Source organism: Phragmites australis, chromosome 20 (genome assembly GCF_958298935.1).
Source record: "Phragmites australis chromosome 20, lpPhrAust1.1, whole genome shotgun sequence".
In the NCBI taxonomy this organism is placed as follows: domain Eukaryota; kingdom Viridiplantae; phylum Streptophyta; class Magnoliopsida; order Poales; family Poaceae; genus Phragmites; species Phragmites australis.
Genome location: NC_084940.1, coordinates 797,270 through 819,716, shown reverse-complemented (window position 1 = coordinate 819,716; position 22,447 = coordinate 797,270). Strand labels below are relative to the sequence as shown.

General features: G+C 45.1%; 3 protein-coding genes across 5 annotated transcripts; all 3 read right to left on the bottom strand.

Annotated features, from left to right (window-relative positions):
* Positions 1-700: 700 nt before the first annotated feature.
* On the bottom strand, positions 701-6,651 carry LOC133901368 (phytoene synthase 3, chloroplastic-like). The gene is made up of 6 exons (XM_062342727.1): positions 5,586-6,651; positions 5,111-5,161; positions 1,852-2,024; positions 1,520-1,755; positions 1,230-1,422; positions 701-1,122 (listed from the first exon to the last, which is right to left on the bottom strand). Exons 1-6 carry the CDS (start codon positions 6,016-6,018, stop codon positions 931-933), a joined length of 1,278 nt encoding a protein of 425 aa, XP_062198711.1. The 5' UTR covers positions 6,019-6,651; the 3' UTR covers positions 701-930.
* Positions 6,652-8,049: 1,398 nt separating this feature from the next.
* LOC133901367 (protein ACCUMULATION AND REPLICATION OF CHLOROPLASTS 3, chloroplastic-like) lies at positions 8,050-15,947 on the bottom strand. 2 transcript variants are annotated; one of them, XM_062342724.1, is made up of 16 exons: positions 15,638-15,947; positions 14,170-14,228; positions 13,982-14,046; positions 13,655-13,789; positions 13,494-13,542; positions 12,911-13,023; positions 12,757-12,828; positions 12,558-12,668; positions 11,906-12,087; positions 10,858-11,118; positions 10,658-10,749; positions 10,214-10,584; positions 9,689-9,793; positions 9,478-9,615; positions 8,964-9,130; positions 8,050-8,860 (listed from the first exon to the last, which is right to left on the bottom strand). In XM_062342724.1, the coding sequence occupies exons 1-16, from the start codon at positions 15,898-15,900 to the stop codon at positions 8,803-8,805; spliced, it is 2,241 nt and encodes a 746-aa protein (XP_062198708.1). In that variant the 5' UTR covers positions 15,901-15,947; the 3' UTR covers positions 8,050-8,802. The 2 variants fall into 2 exon arrangements, with proteins under 2 accessions (XP_062198708.1, XP_062198710.1); XM_062342726.1 differs by having other exon boundaries at positions 10,658-10,734.
* A 567-nt stretch (positions 15,948-16,514) lies between these two features.
* LOC133901823 (putative E3 ubiquitin-protein ligase RF298) lies at positions 16,515-21,030 on the bottom strand. Of its 2 annotated transcripts, none has more exons than XM_062343333.1 (4): positions 20,933-21,030; positions 20,772-20,803; positions 18,591-20,662; positions 16,515-17,225 (listed from the first exon to the last, which is right to left on the bottom strand). In XM_062343333.1, exons 3-4 carry the CDS (start codon positions 20,652-20,654, stop codon positions 16,701-16,703), a joined length of 2,589 nt encoding a protein of 862 aa, XP_062199317.1. In that variant the 5' UTR covers positions 20,655-20,662; positions 20,772-20,803; positions 20,933-21,030; the 3' UTR covers positions 16,515-16,700. The 2 variants fall into 2 exon arrangements, with proteins under 2 accessions (XP_062199317.1, XP_062199318.1); XM_062343334.1 differs by having other exon boundaries at positions 18,591-20,667; positions 20,933-21,028.
* Positions 21,031-22,447: the final 1,417 nt, after the last annotated feature.

The following is a 22,447-nucleotide window of genomic DNA, read 5'->3' as shown; positions in this document are numbered from 1 at the left end:
ACCGTTGGGTTTCTTCAAATGGTGTGTCGCCTCTCACACTTCACCTACATCACTGACTTTCTAGTGAGGGTGCGCCGCCGTCCGCACATCGCCTTCACCGCCATCCACCATGTAGATCGTCTCCATTGCGCTATCTTTACACCAAGATACTATGTAATAATTATTTTTATCTCCTCATAAATTGATCACCATTTTGATTCTCTTCATAGCGTTGCTACGGATGGCTAAGTCTGGGCGATACGGTCTCCTCCACCCTCCTATCTAGTAACTCGTCATTCTCCTTTCTTCTGAAATTACATGATCATATTGTGAATTTTATGCATGCAAATCTCTCTTTTGAAATGCTATACTTTTTTACTTTTTTAAATTATTATATTCTAAATTGATTTTACGTATGCGAAATATGGGGGGCTAGTGTTTTTAGGGAGAAGTGAATTTAGTAACGCGATGCAAGATTTTGGTGAACTCATGCTATGATCCTTCACAATGCCAAACGACGCCATCTGTCCTCCTTATCATGAATGTTGTTTTGACTAAACGATGATTTTTTTTTCTGTGGGCTGCCTAACCTTACAGCTATCGTGTTAAAGATTAGATAGCAGTATTTCTGTAGAATTATGGAGCCGTTTGCTATTTTCAGCAGCTAGCTCACTGAGTGAAGCAACGACTGGGTGACACAGCATTGTGTTCGAGCAAGGCGCCTTCCAAAGAAGCTCGCCCGGTCCTCTCTGTTTTATTTCACTTTTACTCTACTGTTCTTTTTTTAGTACACACAGTACACACACTATATATATATATACATGGCAAAACTTTCAGTACAATGTTCAAACAACTATGTACCATCACACACACACCCCCACATGCAGATCTTCTGGCTTGACCAGGAATTTGTACATCATTCACTGCTATGTACCATGTGCAGTGACCACTCTATGTCAGGCTGGAGTAGTGTCTCTGACTCTGAGTCTGAGAAGAGGGGAGCATCAGTGATCTCAGGTATGCCTTAGGCAATGCCATCAGCTTCTTCGCCTTTGGAACGTAGGCTCTCTTGGTGAAGTTGTTGTAGTCGTTCGTCTCGATCTCGTCGAGGATCTGCTGGTACAGAAGCAGAGAAGCCCACACCTGAAAGAGTAATAATTCAGTTGTCTGCTGGACATTATAGGTTGTTAATCTGAAACAATCTTGTGTAACACTGAAGAAATGGTCAGGCAAAGATTTTGGTGTCTCACCGGCCATCGGCTCTCCTGATTGAGCTCGGTTGCGGCTTCCTCGGCCTGTCTGAAGAACGATCTCGCCCTCGTGATCTGACCTCTCATGAAGCTTCTCCACTCGTCAGTGACACGGCCGTTGAAGATGTCGACTTCGGAGAGGCCGGCCATCTCCAGCTCGTCCTGTGGGAGATAGATCCTTCCCCTTCTTGCACTGTTGACACGTGAAACACACATGTAAATACGGAAACCGACATCAGAGCTGACTGCAAGATTAGACATCTGAAAATGGCACAGCCGATGAGACGTACTCCTCCCCGACGTCCCTGAGGATGTTGGTGAGCTGGTTCGCCAGGCCCAGGGCCAGCGCCCCCTTGTAGACGGTCTCGGTCGCCGCCCTGGAGTCCGGCGAGATGCCCATCACCGGCACCGTCATCAGCCCGACGGTGCCGGCGACGTAGTAGCAGTAGAGGTAGAGCTCGTCGAAGCTCCGGTACCGGGACTTCTTCAGATCCATGCGCATCCCCTCGATCATGTCCCTGAACGGCTGCAGCGCACGCAGAAATCAAGTCAGGTCCCTCGTGTAAATCAATTAATTTCAAGATGTCATTTTGACGTGTTCGTTCATGGAGATATGACGTGCCTGGATGTCGACGGGGAAGTTGGCGACGGTGTCGGAGAGGGCGGCGTCGAGCATGTCGTACGGGCGGCCGGCGAAGATGTCCTCCAGCCGCGACTCCCACCGGTCCAGCGCCAAGGCCGAGATGTGGGACGCGTTCGGGCCGTCGACGAGTTCGTCCGTTCTCCTGCACCACACTGAGCACGCAGAAATGGAGCCACGTCAGTGACCAGTGTCATCCACTGTCTAATCAAACTAAATTAGTGACCAAACATAATTTGACAGACTACTTGGTCATGAAGAGATTTACACGTCATCATGTTATATGCACAATGGATTCGAATGACAACCGCAGCGGACCGGCGTCCTTTCTACATGTCTTTAATTTGCTGCAAGGTCTCAAGAACAACGCTCGTTGCCCTGCCGTTTACCACTCTGAAAACGAGAGTGTGAGTAAACCGTTTGCATGTAACTCTGATTGTGTACTAGATATTAGGCACGATCCTGCTTGTTAGCTGAGGTTGTTAGCTCGTCGGTTACGGGGCCCTCGCCCTTTGTACATGTATATAACCTGTACTCGGTGATCAATACAACGTGGTGTCAATTCTCTCACTCTCTCCTACTCCTACATGGTATCCGCTTTCTTTAGATCCTAATCTTTCGTTGCCTGTCTTCGTGGTGTTGTTAGTTTGTCTTCCACCTCATTTGATGCTGGCTCTATGACGCCGCCCAGTCCGCGCTCCCCTTCTCCCCTTCTGCCCGCGCCTCGCGTGTCGTCACCAACCCACCACCCTCTGCTCAGATTCAACTAATCAACATCAAGACCCATGTTCCTATGGTTCTTGATCTACATGATTCCAACTAGATTCCAACTATGGACCCTGGAGCCAAAACTTTTGTGTGATCTTCAGCAAGTTTGGTCTCACCGACCATATCGACAACTCCCCTCCGGCACACGATGACTCCGACTGGCTATAGAATGACTTCTCCATCGTATCATGGATGTACTCCACTATCTCCACTGAGGTACTGCAGATTGTCCAAACTGATGAAGATACGATCTATCCATTCCCTATTCCACGACAACAAAGCCGCCCAATCCATCTATGTGGGCGCTGAGTTCCGCGGTCTCTTTCAAGGTGACATGACAGTTCTTGCGTGCTGCACCAGGATGAGGACACTGGCAGATCGCCTTCGTGATCTCGGCTCGTCGGTCGACGAGTCCGATCTCGTCCTCAACATTATGTGCTGACTCAATCCACATGTCCATTCCTTCGTTCCCTTCATCACCATGCACTACAATCTGCCGTCGTTCCTCAAGGTGCATTCCAAACTTCTCCTTGAAGAACTTCGTCTTGAGCAGTCTGCCAAGGCCGCGCATGCCGCGACTCTAGCGGCGCATGCCACTGGCGCCACCTCTTCGTCAAGCTTTCTCTGTGCCCTAGCCACCATTGGCCTTGAGCTCCCTGGGATCTACGGCTTCGCGACTCAGCCCCAATAGAACCAGGTCACTTCTTTGGAAGGCTGCAATGTAGGCTGAATATGGCGCTCTAATGGCTAACCGTACGTGGCAGCTTGTGCCTCGTCCACTGAATTCTCACATTATCACAGGAAATTAAATGGATATTTAAACACAAGATGCGAGCTGACGGAACCTTGGAGCAGTACAAGGTGAGGTGGGTCGTCGACGGGTTCACTCAGCGCCTGGGGATCGACTTCAACTAAACGTTTAGCCCTGTGGTTAGGCCGTCCATGATCCCCGTTGTACTCACCTTGGCAGCTTCTCATGATTGGCCGGTTCACCACTTGGACGTGCGCAATGCCTTTCTTCACGGTGTCCTCGACGAGCAAGTACATTGTCTCTAGCTAGCTGGATTCGTCAACGTGTTGCAACCCCACCATGTCTACCGCCTATCCAAGTCCCTTTACGGACTTAAACAGGCACCCAGGACCTAGTTTCACCGCTTCACCGCCGTCGCCACGAAAATTGGGTTCTTTGCAACACACTCTGACACCTCGCTCTTCATCCTCAAGCACGGTTCCTCTATGGCGTTGTTACTTCTCTATCTCGACAACAGTGTTGACGGCTTCCGATGGCACGGTTCTTCGCGACATCATCCAACAACTTCATGACGCGTTCACCATTAAAGACCTGGGCCAACTTCACTATTTCCTGGGCATCAAGGTTTGACACACCTCCGTTGGCTTCTTTCTGTCACAACAAAAGTATACGAAGGAAGTCCTTGAGCGCACGAGCATGACAACGTGCAAGGCGGTGTCTACTCCAGTGGACACATCCTCCAAGCTTGCTACCGATGAAGGACAACCTATCAACGACCTGCCTGAATATCGTAGACTCGTTAGCGCGTTACAAAACCTCACCATGACGTGGTCGGATCTAGCTTATGCCATGCAGAAGGCATGTCTACACATGCATGATCCACGTGACACGCATCTGGCACTCCTCAAGTGAATTCTTTGCTATGTTTGCGGGACTACATCTTTCGGTCTGCAGATACATGCCTCGCCATCGCTCGACGTCCATGCGTACTCTGACACCGACTAGGCAGGATGCCCGGACACGCGACGATCCACCTCGGGCTATTGCATTTATCTCGATGAGTCTCTTGTCTCGTGGTCATCAAAGCGGCAACCGATGGTGCCAAGATCCAGCGCCGAAGCAAAGTATAGAGCCATCGCCAACGCAATGGCAGAATGTTGTTGGCTTGGACACTTCATGCATGAACTCGACAGTGACGTCAAGCGAGCGTCCATCATCTACTGTGACAATATGTGCGCGGTGTACATGACGGAGAATCCAGTACATCACAAGCGCACCAAACATATCGAATTGGACATCCAATTCGTTCGTGAGAAGGTTGCACTAGGAGAATACCGAGTCTTGCATGTTCCCACCGACCTGCAATTTGCTGATGTTATGACAAAGGGTCTACCCACCTCGACGTTCACAACATTCAGGTCGAGCCTGTGCATCGTCGACGGCACCGACGCTAAGTCTGCACGGGGTGTTAGTAAACCGTTTGCATGTAAATGATTGCCTACTAGATATTAGGCACGATCTTGCTTGAGGTTGTTAGCTCGTCGGTTACGGGGCCCTCGCCCTTTCTAAATGTATATAACCTGTACTCGGTGATCAATACAACGTGGTGTTGATTCTCTCACTCTCTCCTACTAATACAGAAAGGAGCCTGTGCAACGACTGCGAAGTGCGAACTGCAAAGGATAGAAGAAACACGCCACATGCGGGGCTTGCTTTGCTTACCGTATATGGCCCAGATTGCCCTCCTCCTCTCCGGGGTCATCAGCTGCGTCGCTGCAACAGAAGAACAACACAGATCAGACACATACATGTGCAGAGGAATGGTTATTGATTATGGAAGCTGATCGCTGCTCGGTATGTGGTGCTCATAACTTCTGACAAAATAGCGTGGTCTACTGCTGCATGATTACATCTCAATGCATCCATGATCGAGTTCAAACTCATGTGAAGTCAGGTTAAATGGACATGCTGTCAGCTTACGGTCGTGGCCATCAAACACTGACTGGCCCTGCAAGTAAATTAGTACTCCGATCCTAGTGTGGGAAGTTGGTAAGAAAAAAAAAACAGTTGCAATGCACACTTGTTCACATGTACCTCGAGCATTGCTAAATTTTCTGACAGAAGTTATCAAAACTCTAAGCTGATGGAGTATTGAAAGCAAGAAGAGAAGGTCAACAATTTTTTTTATCTCGCTTACCCAGGTAGAATGTCTTGGCGTACTCCTTGCAGACCTCCCCGCTGCGATCGAAGGCCGCCTTCAGCTCGCCGGCCATCGGCTCCGGCTTGGCCATCCGCGCCGTCCTCGGCGCCGCAGCCGCGAGCGCCGCCTGCTTCAGCACGACCTCGTGCACCCTCTGCTCGGACGGCACGGCGAGCGCGTCCCCCGGCGCCGGCGCCGCGACCTGCGGGCACGGAAGCGCGGGCGCGACGCCACCCCACGGTTCGGCCTCCAGGCAGCCAATGGTGTTGGAACCCGCGGCGCGCACGGAGCACGGCGCTGGGCTACGTCGCCTCCCGTAACTGGCCAAGAACTTCGCCGTGCGGCTCGGCGCGTCCGGGGACCACCGGCTGTGCTGCTGCCGCCGAGCGCACGCCGGCGGCGACTTCACCGCGCGGCTGGTGGAGATCATTCTGACGTGCAGCAAGAACGTGGATGGAGAGACCGATTGGTCGATCGATCGCAATGGACAGATGGATGGAGCTGAAGCCGAAGCTGGTGAGCTATATAGAGAGTGATCGACAGAGCAGAGGCGAGAGGAGACTGGAGAGGACAGAGTGAAGCAAGCGAGAGAAGTTGCCTGCAGGTGAGGTGAGTACGAGACACTGGTTTCGGTCGCTCTCCTGTGGCAGGTGACCGGCCACTGGTTTCGGTCTGACAAAACAGGAGGCTCCAAATCGCGAGTTCCGACGCGGCGATTGAGCTAAGCTATAGTGCTATCCTAGTGTGTGTGTCTAGTGGCGGCTCCTCTGGCCGTGCATGCAAGGCGGATGCGGATGTGGATGCCGATGTAGTAAACTGTACCATGTCCATGGCAAATTCATCCTGCTAAAGTAGTAAGCTATAGATGCACCACAATCTATAGCAAGAGCAAATATTCAGAGTGAGCAGTCCCAATCCGTTCATCTGAAAAGCACTATCTCGATCCTGGGTATTAGATCACTGCAAATCCTTTTCTAACATCGGGTTTGGCCAACGATGATGCACGATGCATGCAGGTAGAACCTTTTTACCGTCCTAGGGAGGTACCAAGAATTACAATTATAGAGATACTACAAGTATCCGAAGGTATAATTTGATGGTGGCTCTCCAAGATGTATCCCCTCATACTCGGCATAAATAAACATGAAGCCGTGCATTCTCTTTGGTCAATGCAAGGATGGATTGAAGCATCCCGCCGACCACGGGTCCCTGGGGCCCCGCCTGTCACCGACCCACGTCGGGGCTGGTCACACTAGCCAGTCGACATCCGCCGCGCGCACATGGAGGGACGCGTGGTGGGCGCGGCGATCGTGGCCTGTCGGCATGTGAGAACGGGCCGAGAGACAGGACGAGCGCCCGGCGGGCCCTGCGGCCTCGCGCTTGCCTGCACCTGGTGATGATGGTGCCCGTCGTTGTTTCGTTCCAATTGCCGCGCGCTGCTGTGCGTGCTGGCGTCGAGGCACCACCGCCGGCCAGCCGGCCGCGAGGACGCGGTGCGTGAGGGGCCAGTTGTTAGGGCGCGCTCTCTTCCACGTATCGGTCTGCCCACTTGGACGGCGGGACGGGACGGCGACGCATGTCGGGCCCCGGCCGGTCGCCGTCGGTGTCTGCCTCGCTTCTCGGTCAGCAACGAGTGGGACTGCAACTTCGCCATGCACGGGCAGGCAAGGCATGGTGGCCACTGGCTTTGCGCCGTGCGAGTGTTCGGTCGTACGCGGGATGGATGGGCCACGAGACCATGCTTCAAAAAGGCAGCTCCATTTTGATTTTTCAAGCGACCACTCCAATGGCGAGGGAGCTTTCTATCCATCCATCCACACGGGAAAGCTGCACGCGTCGAGAATGTATTGGCTCTCGTCGTTGTGGTGCGCCACTCACGCGCCGCCGTTGAATTTGTTCAAGCGAGAACACGGCAGACCGGTGCGCTGTGCTGAAGCAACCACCATGGCCCTGACCTCTGAGCCTCTGACTGCTTGGAACTGCAAAGTCGAACAGAGCAAGTTCTGGTCGGGTACACAGCAGCAGAGCAGTACAACACTACCGGATACACTAGCGTCAAGAAGCAGTAGCACGCAAGAGAACGATACAACAGCTCGAGACGTGTCCAAGCATGTCTGTGGAAGTCGGCGAGGACCTGACCTTCTTTTGCTTACTCAGAGTTCGAAACAGCAAGGCAAATGAATGGAATCTGGCAGATGCTGATACCATCCAGATCAAGAGGTCCATTCCCGGAATAATTGAATATATATACTTGAATATCCTTCAAAAGTTATGTTTCTTCGTACCAAAGGGACGCGGTGTCATTTTCTGCACAGATTTCCCTCTAGCTGATCACCTGAGCTCACTCAACTACTCAACCACACAAATTTCTAAACTCCGTCAGGTATAAGCTGATTTCATTCATCGAAAGCAAGCATAAGTTAACCAGCAGAAAAAAAAAACTCAAAATCTTCTATACAAATGAAGAGATCTTCACATTTCCACAGCATTCATCTGATTCCGGTCACCCAAGCCCTGAACCAACTACAAGCCCAAACTGAAAGAAAAACAATAGCACTCTATCAACACAATGGATATACTCTCTTTGACCTTTTGTTGTACCATATCTTCGTGATAATTTCTACAAAAAACTTCAAGTCATTGGGCACCTACTGATTGATCCATGTGAAACAAGTAAACTTGACTAAGATTGCATACCATTATTGAAACATGATGGATAGGTGATACCGATGGAAACATAAAGAAAGGGAAAGGGTCAGATTTGATTCACATTTGTGGTTAGTCAATATTCAACTGAAATGAGTAAGGCCATGAGAGCTTGTTAATCCATGTACAGACCACCCTAACCAGAGAAGAAAATATCTAGTGGTTAGCAATGAAATAAATCAAACACACTTCATGAATGGGTGCAGTTGAGCGGCTGTTCCCAGCTTGGTACATCAGCGGGAAGGATGCCATCTCCCATAATTCCAGTGGTATATACAGAAATGACGACAGTCCACAGCTTTGAAAAGTTAGGCATCAACACTTCAACGGTGCTTCCAACAGGCACCTATTTACGACTTTCAAGACTGAATACAGAACCACGTCGTGTATAATGAAGAGGCTCATACCAGAGTGCCTTGCAGCATCTGAGATTTGAAAACATAGCCCTATACCATCTGAGGAGCGAAGTGTTGTCAACAACATCTGGACAATTTAGTTAGATGCAACCCTATTTCTCCATTTTAGCTCTGCCAATAAGTACACCCTCATCCCAAACTTCAATCCACCTGTACCAATAATCAATATTAAAGTTAAGTTCCTCTTTTGTTCAAAAGAATATGCAGATGTATTATTTCTGGAACACATTCAAACAAAATAAACGAGAACAACCTTGATCCATTTGCATCTACCAAAAGGCTCTCCCCATGGCGCCATCCATTTTGGAAATGGCCAAAGAAGATACTCCCATCCTTGGCATAAAATCTACCCTCGCCATTAGCCTTCCCTTTCCAAAAATTCGCAAACCAACGGTCACCACTGTGAAAATAGTACCAGCCCTAGATAAAAGTGGGAACTCAGTGAGTCACATGAAGTGTCAGGAGGGTTGCATTATTCAATCCGATATAAAAATACATGTTCAGAATTTGCAGCTTGAATAAATAAAGGTGCTTGGATATTTCACGGATGAATATTTTACAATCAAGAATTCAAGATCAATGGTATTTGCATAAAAGATGCTCCAAATAAATCCTGAAGTAATAGCTCTAAGCATATGGTAATAAATAATGATTAACAAGCATATTAATTAACTGCCAACTGTGCATGAACCACATTTTGCTAGTTCATATTTCCTTTTCACAATTGCCATGTATACGATGCATGCGAGTGAAACGTATTGCCATACCTTTCCATGAATAAGGTCATCCCTCCATGTTCCATGGTAGACATCACCATTACTGTGAAAGAGAGTCCCCAAACCAGATCTCTTACCATACCTCCAGAATCCATCATAAACGCTCCCATCACTGAAGGTTAAACGCCCCTGTAACGGTTAACAAGGTAAGATTGTTGGATCTGTCAAACCAGCTGGAAATAGCATGTAGCACCAATTTCACCTTTCCTTCAGGGGCACCTTCTTGGCATCTCCCTATATAAGTTCCCCCTCCATACCGTATTTCAACAATGGGGCTCCATGTCTTTTCTGGTTCTCTTTCTGCATTCTACAAGGAAAATAATAGATTACAGATGCTAAGGCTCTCACCTAACATCCAGCAAAATGTTAGGACATGCACAATCCTAACAAAGAGACACGTGTTCTTCAAACTGACTGAAATGACACATTGTTTCCTCTAGAAAAGTAGAAACAGAAAACAGCACCAGAGATAAGATAAATATTTAGCTAGCTGTATTTGCTTAGGCGTAACATTAGGATTTTATCACCAAAAAACATGTGTGGGCGAAAAGACAACAGGCTGTTCAACATGAGTGGATGAGATGACAACAGGCTATTCTCTTTGTGTCAAAACAAGGAATGGTGTTTATAACAAACTATGCCAGCATTCCCATGCAAGACAAGTCTCTGCAATTGAAAAATGACAGACCAATATGCAGGAAATAGAAAGATAGAGAGAGAAACTAACGAGCATCTGTGCAGCCCGGCTGGCAATTGAGCCACGCTTTCGAGACCTATCCATTCTACCACTCAGGAATGTAACTGCAGAACTACACATGTCCATTACTTTATCCAAACGAACATCAGAAAGTGATACTCCAAAGGCAGCATGTCCAGTAGCTACAGAGGTGCCAGAATTAGGAGTTTCAGGCTGAGTATTTGGAGAACGATCATTCTGAACTTCACTAGATTTTACACCAACAGGAAGAGTGACAATATGAAGCTCATCGTTTTGACTGCCTCTGTTTTCTGTGATACGCTCTTTAGCCCACAATTGTGCAATGCCAAAACCAGGGGAGTTGCTCCAGAAATTATGCTCCTGCTGTGAACCTAAATGATCTGCAATTGAAGCTTAAGTTAGAAAAGCCCACCCAAACAAAGAAGAGTTCATGGTGTGTGCATGCAATTTTACCTCTGTTCTCATCTTTGCTCATTTCTTCAGCAGCTAAAAAATCAGCTTCTAGAGATTCTGGTTGTATTCTCCCATTCCTGTTATTAATCTCTCTAAGACAGAATTGCAATCAACATGCTTGGTTCATAATAATCAAAAGTGAAACTAAAAGGGAACTAGTTTTCCTGGGACAAAAAGAAAGAGCCAACTCTGTACGTTACCTCTCAGATTTCAAAACTTCAATTTCTTCAGGAAACATTTTAGAAACAGTAGCATCAGTAAAACCATTAGAAGATTGTGAGAATTCACGTTCTGCAGAATTTGATCCGTTGTCAGGCAATTGATTAATTGAACGGTTCGACCAAGCTTGTTTCTGTTCAGAAATATCTCCTCCCATAAGAGAGGATATAAAAGGAAAATGCACGGCCAAACTTGAAAGAAAGCCCTCCTTCACTGAAGCAATATTTTCATCATGGCAGTTTCTGCAAAAAAAATGTTGCACATTATCAACCACTAATGCCAACAGCCATCACCGACTAGCGAGCAAAGCAAACCTACAGTAGTATAAGTTGTAGTGTATTCTAACTTTCTACGCATAACAGTCTAATATGACCTAGCGTAAACTGAAAATCCAATCCAATAACTACAATGCTTAAACACCGTGACTTTCTTTAGACTACATATGCTGCTATAGTGCTATTTATTAACATGACCATCATATAAACAAGTGAAATTCATACCATTATGAGACCATATAGAAGTCAAGTGTAGAAAGAAATGATAATCACACTCAAATTTCGCACATCAGTCTAAAAACAAATTTGGAAATTGAAGATTCTTCTCCAATAAAATATGGCAGGGAATCTCTTAACCACCAAAACTGGAACAGATACTACACACTTAGGACTTAACTGATGGCAATAAAGACTGGACCAAAAAAGTTATGTGAATCGCGAAAAAGTAGAGGCATTTGTCTGCTAAAAACTAAAATAATTCACCGCTCTCTGTTTACTTCAAGCTCACAGGTTCAGTTTTCTTGTTCATATTTTGATCAGATGGTTAACACATGTAGTATAATTCAAGCATTCAACAATAGTTGCATAACAAAAGTACAAAACACATTTGACTTGGAAGTACTTAAAAAATACAAGATGATATAATGTACACACTAAGTCGTGGGACTATGATTAGGTATGATGAATAAAAAGGGCACTAAAATCCAGATAAATCATTTAAATTTTCTCCATCGGGTGCCATGCAATGACTTACCGAATAGTTAGTAGAGAAACCACTATCAGTTTTGGCTCTAAATCAGGTTCAGAATTTCTAGAAAAAATAATATCTTTGGTGAACCCGGTAACACGACGAAAGATGTGCAAGGTGGAGATCATGTCACTTTCAGACAATACCCGAGCAGTTGTAAGGGAGAGAAAAACCACATTGTTCAAGTCCTACACAAAATAATATATACATAAATCGGTGCAGTAAAAACATAGCAGAGTTGCGCCTAGAGAAATTGCGAGTAAGAATGGATTTTGTACTATAAGAACCCATTAAAATTATAAGGAGCACAACAAATACAAAAAAAATGCATGGTTGTTAGTAATATAAAGTAAGAGTACTCAAGTAACAGGACTCTGCCTGCTTCAGATCAACTAAAGATTGCAAAGTAAGGTCCAGTTTGGAAGAGGAGGATTGCCCCCAGGAACTTTTGGTAGTTAAATTTTTAACTAAATCCCAAGGATTTGGATCCCAATCCTGGAGCCCCTTAAAAAGTAAAGTATAACTTGAGGTATAGCAGTAATTTTGGTCTACAAGCATTAGACATGCCAATATGAACGAGTTTCTTTTTTCCTTTTAACATTTAATTATGGAATATAGAGTAGAATCACTAATAATATAAAAAGACAACCAAGTCCACCTTTATGCAACCACGAAGAAATGGACAGTGGAAGACGGCCTGCTTAATTGCTGACTGGATGTTATAACCAGCACCAAATCCAACTCTAGCTTCACCATAGCTTCTGAGTAGCTGTTACAGATGTAGACTGTAAGAATCATTTATGAAAAACTCATGTCCAGATCATACAACTAAGTAGCACAGTAATATAGTAGGTTACTTTGGCTACTTCCTCAGGATCAACTTCCTTAATTTGTGCGTTAAGGGAACTCCAGAACATCTGATTATAGCCCTGATATTTCAAGAAGAATAGGATTAGAACAGTGAAGTGCAATATTTCATATCAAAGCAATCATAAAGGATTTAAAACTCACAGACATCATGATAGATATCATGCTAATAGTTGACAGGACAGCATTATTGGCACTTTCCAAAGCTTCAGCAAGGGTTTCCACTTCTGTCTCAAGCAGTGAATCAGCTTCAATAACTGCACCAAAAGAGATGAAATATTAATTCTTTAAACTATGTCACTGTTCTGGGCTGTGGCTAATGAAAGTAATATGTGTTGCTAAAATTGTGTCAAGAACAAACAGAACTACACCGGAGGACTCCAGAATAGATTAGTACAATTAAATAATACCAATCATCAATATCCAGACTACCAAAAGAATCAAGCATTATATTACTGAACGCACAAAAAAAATCACAATGCTTGTGATAACTAGCAAAATGATTTCATCCTCTGATTGTAAATACTTATAGATTAGCAAGTCAAGCAGTATCATTATTCTTCCTATTAATACTACATCAAGGTTCTTAGATCATGATGAAGCAACAATGTAAGACCAAACAGAACAAAATGAGAAAAGCTTCCACATCATCTTTTTTATTACTTTATTGCGCTGTAGTGCAAAAATGTTAATGTATGGTGCAAAAGGCAGGGTGGGAATGGGTTACCAATGTGAAAGTTTGAGCAAGTTTGAAGTTTGCCAATCAAATCAGATGCCTGCAGGACAGCACAAATTAATAAAAAAAAACTTTAAATTATGCATTGTTTATGCAAGCTTTACGCACAAGTTCACTGTTAGGCAGGAAGAATTACTAAAGAAGTTTTTTACCTCTACTTGCCGTCTTTGTCCCTCAAAACAGAAGGGCTTCAAAAATATTGATGCAGCCAGTTTACCAGCAGATTTGACAGCACTAAGAAGCTCCATTGCAGTGATATGATCAGCATCCTGTCCTGCACTCGAAACCTAAAAAACATAATCATTGTGAGATAGACGATGAGATCTCAGTCTCAGGCTCTCAGCTGATAAAAAAAGTCAAAAGTAAGAGAGATAGCCCAATATCTATAGAGCAACGGAACTGACGCATACTCGACTCCTACTGTCTACAATATGGATACAACAAATGATATCAACCAGAAAGATAAGAAGTGTACATACAAGAATAACAGCAGGTGGGCAGGGACGAAGAAATAAGGGAGGTTCCAAGTCTCTGAATACTGCATCTGAAAAAATACAGAGATGTCAGCTTCATGCAAAAGACAGTATAGAGATAATGAGTGAAAAATATGTACATGTGAATAACATTGAATCAACTCAAAAAGTTTAGATTATGAAAGGTTCGGTACCATTTCCATGACCCTTTTGTTTTAACTGTACTTTAGAACTATCCGTCGCATGTACTGTCCTGAAACCAGATTCCGAGGCAATCAAGATTTCTAAAGAAGAATGTATGGAGGGAAAGGCAAAAACTACTAAAAGAATAGCACATAAGTAAAAGAATAACAAGCATATATTCAACAAAACAAGTAAAGGATTTGTTTTAAGAAGCCATATCGATGTATGTAGTCCTGGAGATAGCAAATAATTTAATTAAGATATATTGCTACAGAGAAAAGGACAAATGTTCCACCTTGATGATTCGCCACAAAACAATATTTTAATTTGTACTAAAATAGATGGATCACAAATTGGAAGTTAATGTTACATACAGTTGCGAACTGAGCAGCAGCTCAGTTGGTTAGTGCCTCCAGTAGAGGGGGCAGTCACCCGGGCTCGAACCCGGGGCGCACCAACTTGTGGGTAGCTCTGTGAGAAACTAGTTTCAACGAGTTTACTGGCCAACCAGGGTTTGGTACTCCCCTACCTTAAAATTAAAAAAATGCCCAGGGGAGTCTCTCCTTGTGGTCGAGAAAAAAAAATGTTACAAACAGTTTGCTAAGAAAAGTATTTTCAAGGAAAAACTCAGATACAATTCCTTTCAGCATTCTTTATATTGGGTTAGGAATGCAAGTACATCAATCCAAAAGGTACAGAATGCAGAGCTGAAGTAGCTCAGGACCTGGATTAGGGTTAGCGTACAAATAAGCCAGGCTCCATGTATCGAATTCAGAAGTGTTTAGCAGTACATTAGCACACCGGGGATTACTGTACCTCCTACCACAGAATTTTAAAGGAAACAACAGGCCGCCAAACTAACCTAAATAGTGTTTATCAATGTTATAGCAAATGGACCTCAGGATAGTCCACTAAGATATTCTACTTATCATTACTATAAAGAGAAAAATGTAGCATATGCTGCAAAATGTTTCTTATAAATAAACGCAAAGGAAACAAATTGTAACCAATTCAATCTCACAAACGGTCTCTCCTTCCATGAACATTAATCTGGTATGCAGAAAATCTTCAATCTACAACGCCAAATAACTTACGTATTAGATTAATGCAAGGTTATGCACACTATATACATGGAAAAACTAATGAATATGACCAAAAAACTACCATTATAACACATTCATATTATGCCACGGAACCAGAGCATCAAACCGAAAGCAACTAATAAACTGGATGTTCTGCACAATTACAGCATCATGGGGGTAAGACTTGTAGTGTTGTCAACTCAACGATTCCACACTTAAAATTTCACTAGTGGCAACCAAAGTCATACACTAACTTAACTTCGGCTCTCCTTAAATTCTTCCACTCTGGATTCCGATTCGTACCAATCACGACTCCCCTGAACTACATTGCGCACACGAAGGCCCAAACCAGTTCGATGCAGCGCATACGGTGAGGATTTGGATGTCGGTGCCATACCAAAAGCGGATGGGGGTGGAGGAGAGCGTGCGGGAGCCCAAGCAGAAATCGATGACGGCGTCCTTCCGGCTCCCGACGCCGACCACCTCCACGGGCTCCGGCGCTCGCGAGGTACCTCCCACCCCCGCCGCTGCCGCGCGGACTCCAGCGACGCGGCGCTGGCTGCGGCTGCGCCCCCGCGGGACCGGGGCGAGGCAGCGCGAGGACGTGCGGGGGGAGGCGAGGGGCGGCGGGAGCGCGAGGCCCCGGACGGAAGCCGCCATGGGCGACGAGGATGTGCGGGTGGCACTGGCAACGAGTGAGACTGAAGAAGCCGCGGTTTAACGGCGTTTCGCCGTCAACTGCTGCCGGTGGAACGATATTGGGCCCATCTGACATCCCGCCATTGGCCCATTTAGCTTGCGGGGCCCACACTTGTCGAACGATATGATGAGCCAATTATTTAACGGAGTAATCGGACGTCTATGATTTTATCCAGCGCGGGCATGAGCTGGGATAATTATTTAATTGTCACTTTAAATAAGTAATAATTAGAGAATGGTATACGAACCGTATTGAGTTTATAGGAAAAAAAAAATGCCAGCCCGCTGTTGGCTTCCATCCAAACATGCGCTGGGACGGGGTCAACGTCATTTTATTTTTTTTGCAGGGCGAGGGCCTCAGACCCTAAGATGCATTTGATGCAAGCATTCTGCGTAAACTTACCAACCTACCAAAAACGTAGCCACTCTTTTCCCTATCGGAGGAAACTGATGTCGTGATCCCATCAGATCAAAGGTTCATCATGGATCACAAGCATTACACATATTTAGACATTTTTTGCCTGCAGGAGTTACTAGCAGTCTGCAGCAAAACCAAGAATTCAGAAGAAGCGGTATATCAGTACAACAAAGCCCATTCATTATCCGTTGTCTGCGGGGTCTGATTGATTTTCGACGTTGTATTATTGTCAAAGTTTAACAACTGACAGCCCCACATTATTCTGTCCAATCTTCCATCAATTCATGCTGAGCAATCAAGGGAGAGAAAAAAAAAAAGAAAAGGCAAATGGTATATGTGAAATCTAGCAACAGGTGAGGCGGGCGCACACCCTGCGCTGGATGGGGGTCCGGCACGAAGGGCACTCCTTCATCCCTTGCTTCTCATGGAGGTCGCTGCATTTGGCGCAGACGACCTGGTGGGTGCAAGGAAGGAACACCACGGACATCTCCTCACTCAAGCACATGACGCACTCCCGGTCACGCTGTATATCATCAAAATCGAAATCTTGGGGTACTGCTATATTGGACAAAATTTGAGCATTGCTGTTCTTTCTCCCTTCAGAAAGATGCAAAGCATAGGTTTTATTGTCTGCTCCCCACTTGGGAGCACCGACCTTTGAAGAGTCCAAGGACACCTTCAACTGTGCAATCTGCTGCTCAAGAGCACGGATCTCACTCTTGTATCTTCGTGTATCATTCGCCGCTTTAAGATGCAGTGAATTCTCTTCTGACCTCAATGACGTTTCAATCTGTTCTCTCTCTTTCCTCTCAGAGGTTACATGGGCAATTGCCTCAATCTTTCCAGCCTCTTCTTGTCTCCACCTTGCCTGCAAGTATTCAAAATCAGAGAAAGACCAAAAATGATATATATGCATATACAGATTCAGTGAAGACCGCAAAGTAAAGGGATAAATTATATCGTGAAACCACACGCATGCACAAGCAGAGAGGTAGAGGTAATTAAACTGAACTAGGTAGATATGATAAGTGCAATCAACTCAAAATTATAATACTTGCAGAACTTCACACAACCAGTATCCATGGGATTAATTACTATTAACTACTCCTATTTTCACAAAACATGGTAAGTGCAATCAACTCAAAATTAATTCGAGGAGGCTATAAAAACCACGAAGCTAATGAAAAGTAGCTTGCAAGCACACAAGTTCTGTTTTCCTTAAAGCCTCTAGAAGGAACTAACAATATTGGCCGGCGAAGAACCTTGTACAGGGATGGGGATATACACCACATGCCAGATTTACTAGCGGTATATCCTAAGCCACCTTCTCTACTATTAATCACTGCCATGGCTCACTTATCTAGGAAAATATAAGTTATTTTCTTGTTTTCCCCCCTAAGCAGTAACACATTTATATCCCAACATCTGAAAGATAGTGAATATAAGAAAAAAAGGTTTTCATTACATGACATAATCGACAAATTTAAGGTTGGAGAAGCTGCAGAGGTGCTATCGAATAAATGGCATTGTTTTGTCGGGTTTTTTTTTTTTTTTAGGACTTGTCGGTTTCAACTTTGGAACTTACCAAATACCATCTATAAAAATGTAATCCTGTCACGACTTTATTTGACACTATGTATTAAGTGCAAGAATAATACAATGTCATGTAAAGCTCCTAGCTTCTACCTGAAATTTTTTCATGCAAAACCTCGCAAGCTATTCATTAAATACTAAGTGTGCTTAGAGCAGTCATAGTTAGGACAGACAACTTAGCTACCATTTATTCTGTAAACTTCTTGACACCAACAATCCCTTACTATTAACGTAACCATGGCATCTATATGTTAGCATGCCCACAAAAAATCATCATCGTCATCTATTAAAGAATATACTGGAGAGATGAATACAAAGTAGAAAAACACACCATGCGACAGATCGTAAGATGTTCTCTGTATTTTGCAGTGCTAACTTACATCATATTTATGCAAAGTTTGCTATCCCTGTCTAAGAGTAAGAAGTAGACTAACTGTTCGTTTGCACCCCACTAGAGTCAAATATCTAAGAAGTAGACTAACTGTTCGTTTGCACCCCACTAGAGTCAAATATCTAGTGGCGAAGTAATTTCCAGGAAACATGAATTAAAGATTGAACATACATAGGTCATATGGTTGTCTATTGATTAGCTTCCCTTTAAAATAAGATTGCTAAAAGGTAAACAAAAAGCAGTTAGTACCTGCACTTTATCCTTCTGCTCTTTAGCATGCTGAAGTTGTTGCTGGACCCGAGATAGCCGGCTCTTTTCGGCTGCAAGATCCTCCTGCAACAGGGCTCTCTGAGATTCCCATCTCTGCAACCTTTTAAGACTGTTCTCGTCCTTCTTCAAAAGGTCCAAAATATTTGTTGCGGACTCTGCTGCATGTCGCTTTGCAGCTTCCATCTGTATCATGAGTTGTGCATTCTCGGCTTCACGTCCACGAGCAGAAGCATCTGCCTTCTCCAGCTGAGCATTCACCCTCGAAATTGCAGATTCCATCTCTAAAAGCTTCTTCCGAGTGCTCTCTTCCAGATAACGCCTCTCTTCTTGGAGGCGGTCCACCTCATCCTTCTCTTTCCTATGTGACTGAAGTTCTTCCTTCTCTTTGGCAAGTCGGTGTGCGACCTGCATCACTTTCTGCTGAGCCCAGTCTGTCCAGTCCCGCATTTGTGCTTGCAACTCTTTCTGCCTCTGGACGAGAATCAAGACAATTTCATCCTTTTTATCTTGCGGAATCCAGACCTTCTGTTCCTCATCATATGAGAAGTTAACTTTGCTGCTAGAGTCCATACCCTCAGTACTGGACTCATGATTCAAAGATGGAGCAAAACCATCACTTGAGGATGGCAATGACAATGACAGATCTGTGCTAGTAGCTGGTGCTGGGTTTGAGTTACTAGCCAGCTTGGCGTCAAATGATGGAGTGGAGGAAAGGGCACTGGTAAAAGAAAGGTCAACTGATGCTTCTGATCCTGTTATGCTCGCAGCGAACCCATTGCCAACTTTTGATGAGCCCTTCAAGCTGCTAGTAGTAGAATCTGGAATCAACCTGCACTTCCTGTCCAGTGCTGCACTGCCTGAAGAGCTATGCTTGCCGGACCTAAGAGATCCTTTAGAACCCATTGCTCGAGAACTCTTATCGAAGCTTGTCAACTTCTGCCGGTGCAAGGAATCCCTCTTAGAGGTCCCCCTCTTGCTAGGGGATGGCTTATCATTTTTCATGGATTGTGTTGCAGCAGCAACAAATGGTTGGTCCTCTGAATGATCTCGTGTAGCAACTGGGTATTCTTTTGGCGCAAGATTTGGGGTTACACTCTGCATTTTGCCCGAGACAGAGGGTTTGCTACTCTGCGGATTCAAACTCGCTGGTGTTGTGGATGAATCAGCTTTTACAGCATTGTAAGAATTGGGTGGTGCTGGGGTCAGTTTTCCACGGAAAGTAACGCCAGTCTGTGGGCTCGCAATAGAAACCGATAAATCGGAACTTGAGCCAGGTTCATAGTTTCCCACAACTGGCTGGGCAATAACTTGAGTGCCCACTGGCGGGAGGGAAGCGGTGCCGTAGTCCATGGCACATGCACTTGCCACATTCATGTCTGACATGAGCAAGCAAAACATCGCATCGCCTGTGGTGTAGAATGGCTGAGCCTCATTGACCACCGCAACCATGCTACCGAGCACAGCCTGCTCAATCTTCCTCATGTCCTCAACGGAGGCGCCCTCCCTTGGCAACATGTCCCCCTCAGTCTTGAGCACCTCAACGGCCGCCTCTCCGAACCCAGCAAGGGTCTCCCTCCAATTGAACTGCGTAGCTGCCCGCACAACGGCTGCCCGCGTGGCCACCTCTGAGTAGCCCATTGTGGTGATCAAACTCACGGCATTGTCAAAAGTGGTGTCCAGGCTCTTCAAAAGGATCTCCTCCAACTGCGCCTCATTTGGATCACTCCAATTCACATATCGCTGGCATTCCAATAACTCCTCCGCTGTCGGGTGGATGTCCTTGCAGGTGTCGCACGTGCTCGGGATGAGGTCGAGGCTGACACCCTCAGCGGCAGCCGCGGTGGCTGCGGCCGCCGCCATGGCAACCTTCTCAAACGGCATAAACTCGAATCCTACGCAGTCCGCCGTCAGTGGGTACTCCAGCCCGAAGGGGGCCAGCTCGGCGGACGGCGGCTCGGCACGGTACTTGCGCTTGTTCCGGCTGGCGGCCTTCTCCTGCGCCGCCGACCCCGACGGCGGCGGCGGGGTCGCGATAGTGGACATCAGGAAAGCTGCTCTTTTTACCCAAAAGAACAAGAAATTCTTTATAAATATGATATGGTGAAACCTTAACAGCAGACCAAAATAAAGAAAAATTCTCCATAGACGGAGTGGACTGACCTGGTTCCTGCGCACCGAATCAAGGAAAAACCCTGGAAAATTCGGAAAACGATATTGTAAGAATCGGAAAGCTTCGACGAATCAAGAACCAAGAAAAAAACTCTTATGCGCCCAGTCCTAGGGGATCAGATGGGCGCGGGCTGACGGATCGAGGCACGTACCGGATTGGATCGGAGGGGGTCGAGGCTGAGGCGACTGGTGATCAGAGTGGAGAAGGAGACTAGGAGGGGGACGGAGAAGGAGATGAGGGGGAGGGGGGGGGGGGGAGGCGTCTGTCTCCAGGGACTATGGGGTACAAGACAACGGCAACGCCTGCCTGAGTCAAACACCAGTTTACCACTCTTCTCTTCATTTCTCTCCTTTCTGCAGGAAAATGGAAGGAATATTAGACTATGCACGTGCATTTTTTCGCGAATTCGTGCAGTTCAATCCGTTTTCATTATCAATTAGCCTCATACTTTTTTTCTCACCGATCCATTCAGTGTTACACTTAACCGTTTATAGATATTGATGTGTCATTTCTCGTCTTGAGATTTGTCATATAACATTTTCTTACAAAAATTTTTAATCGTTTATATATATTGATAAGGTAATCATCTTTTCGAGATTTGTGGTATAATATTCTTCTACGAAACCTTCCAATCGTCCTCATATATTTACATGTTTTTTTCCACCATTCTATATGGATGTTATACTTAACAGTTTACAGACATTCATGTATTATTCCTCGTCTCGAGGTTTATCATATAGCATTCTGTTACAAAACCTTCCAACCACTGTTATTGAAATATTATTCCCTACCAATTCATATAGGTGTTATAGTTAACCGTTTACGGGCATTAATAAATCAATACTCTTCTTGAGGCTTGTGACCTAACATTTTCTTACGAAACTGTCTTTATACGTTGACATGTTTTTTCCCTACCTATCCACGTGGATGTTACAGTTAACCATTTATTGGCATTGATGAGTCAATATATCCTTCAAGATTTATCGTATAGCATTCTCTTATTAAGCCTTCTAGTCAGCAAAGATAGGCCTAGCGGTCATTGACCAACCTCACTAACCAAAAACAACACCTTTAGCATGCACCAACCTAGCCACGCAGCTCATACATTTACATCGTTCCGGGCATGATATTCACAAGGAATTCAACGTTTTCCTTTAAAGCGAGCAAGCAACAAATTGTGCAACAACGTATCATTTCATATCTTTACGAATGTGGCTAACACAAATTTAGAAGGAATTTAATTTTTCATTATTATAAACAAACAATAGATTGTATGACAAAGTAACATTTCATAGCTTTATAACGGTTGCGAAATATCTTTATAAGTGTTTCAAGTTTTTTCCACTTTTTTGTTCTACTTAATAGATTAAGAAATAAATCATGTTTATCTTACATCAAATGTATTTGCACGTGTATTTAATTTATTAAGATTTCCACCTACATTTATCTTTGTTGAGAAACAAGATTTAGGAAAAAAATCCAGATAACCCTTTGAATTATGCACGGACATCACACAACCTTAATCTATTTAATACCTTAATGGTTGCTGGTATCTAGAGCTGGAAATAAAGTTCGAGGCTCATGAGCCAGCTCGGCTCGACTCGGAGGCCAAATGAGCCGAGCTCAAGCCACCTTCCTAGCTTGGTGTCAAAATGAGCTAAGCTCG

Coding starts and splice junctions, on each gene's coding strand:
- LOC133901368 (XM_062342727.1), bottom strand. CDS start 6,018: ATGATCTCCACCAGCCGCGCGGTGAAGTCGCCGCCGGCGTGCGCTCGG. Junction 5,162..5,585: donor CGCCAAGACATTCTACCTGG/GTAAGCGAGATA, acceptor CTTCTGTTGCAG/CGACGCAGCTGATGACCCCG. Junction 1,423..1,519: donor CTCAGGGACGTCGGGGAGGA/GTACGTCTCATC, acceptor ACGTGTCAACAG/TGCAAGAAGGGGAAGGATCT.
- LOC133901823 (XM_062343333.1), bottom strand. CDS start 20,654: ATGTCCACTATCGCGACCCCGCCGCCGCCGTCGGGGTCGGCGGCGCAG. Junction 17,226..18,590: donor AGCAGAAGGATAAAGTGCAG/GTACTAACTGCT, acceptor GAATACTTGCAG/GCAAGGTGGAGACAAGAAGA.
- LOC133901367 (XM_062342724.1), bottom strand. CDS start 15,900: ATGGCGGCTTCCGTCCGGGGCCTCGCGCTCCCGCCGCCCCTCGCCTCC. Junction 13,024..13,493: donor TTGCTCAAACTTTCACATTG/GTAACCCATTCC, acceptor CTTTTGGTGCAG/TTATTGAAGCTGATTCACTG. Junction 9,131..9,477: donor ATGACCTTATTCATGGAAAG/GTATGGCAATAC, acceptor ACTTTTATCTAG/GGCTGGTACTATTTTCACAG.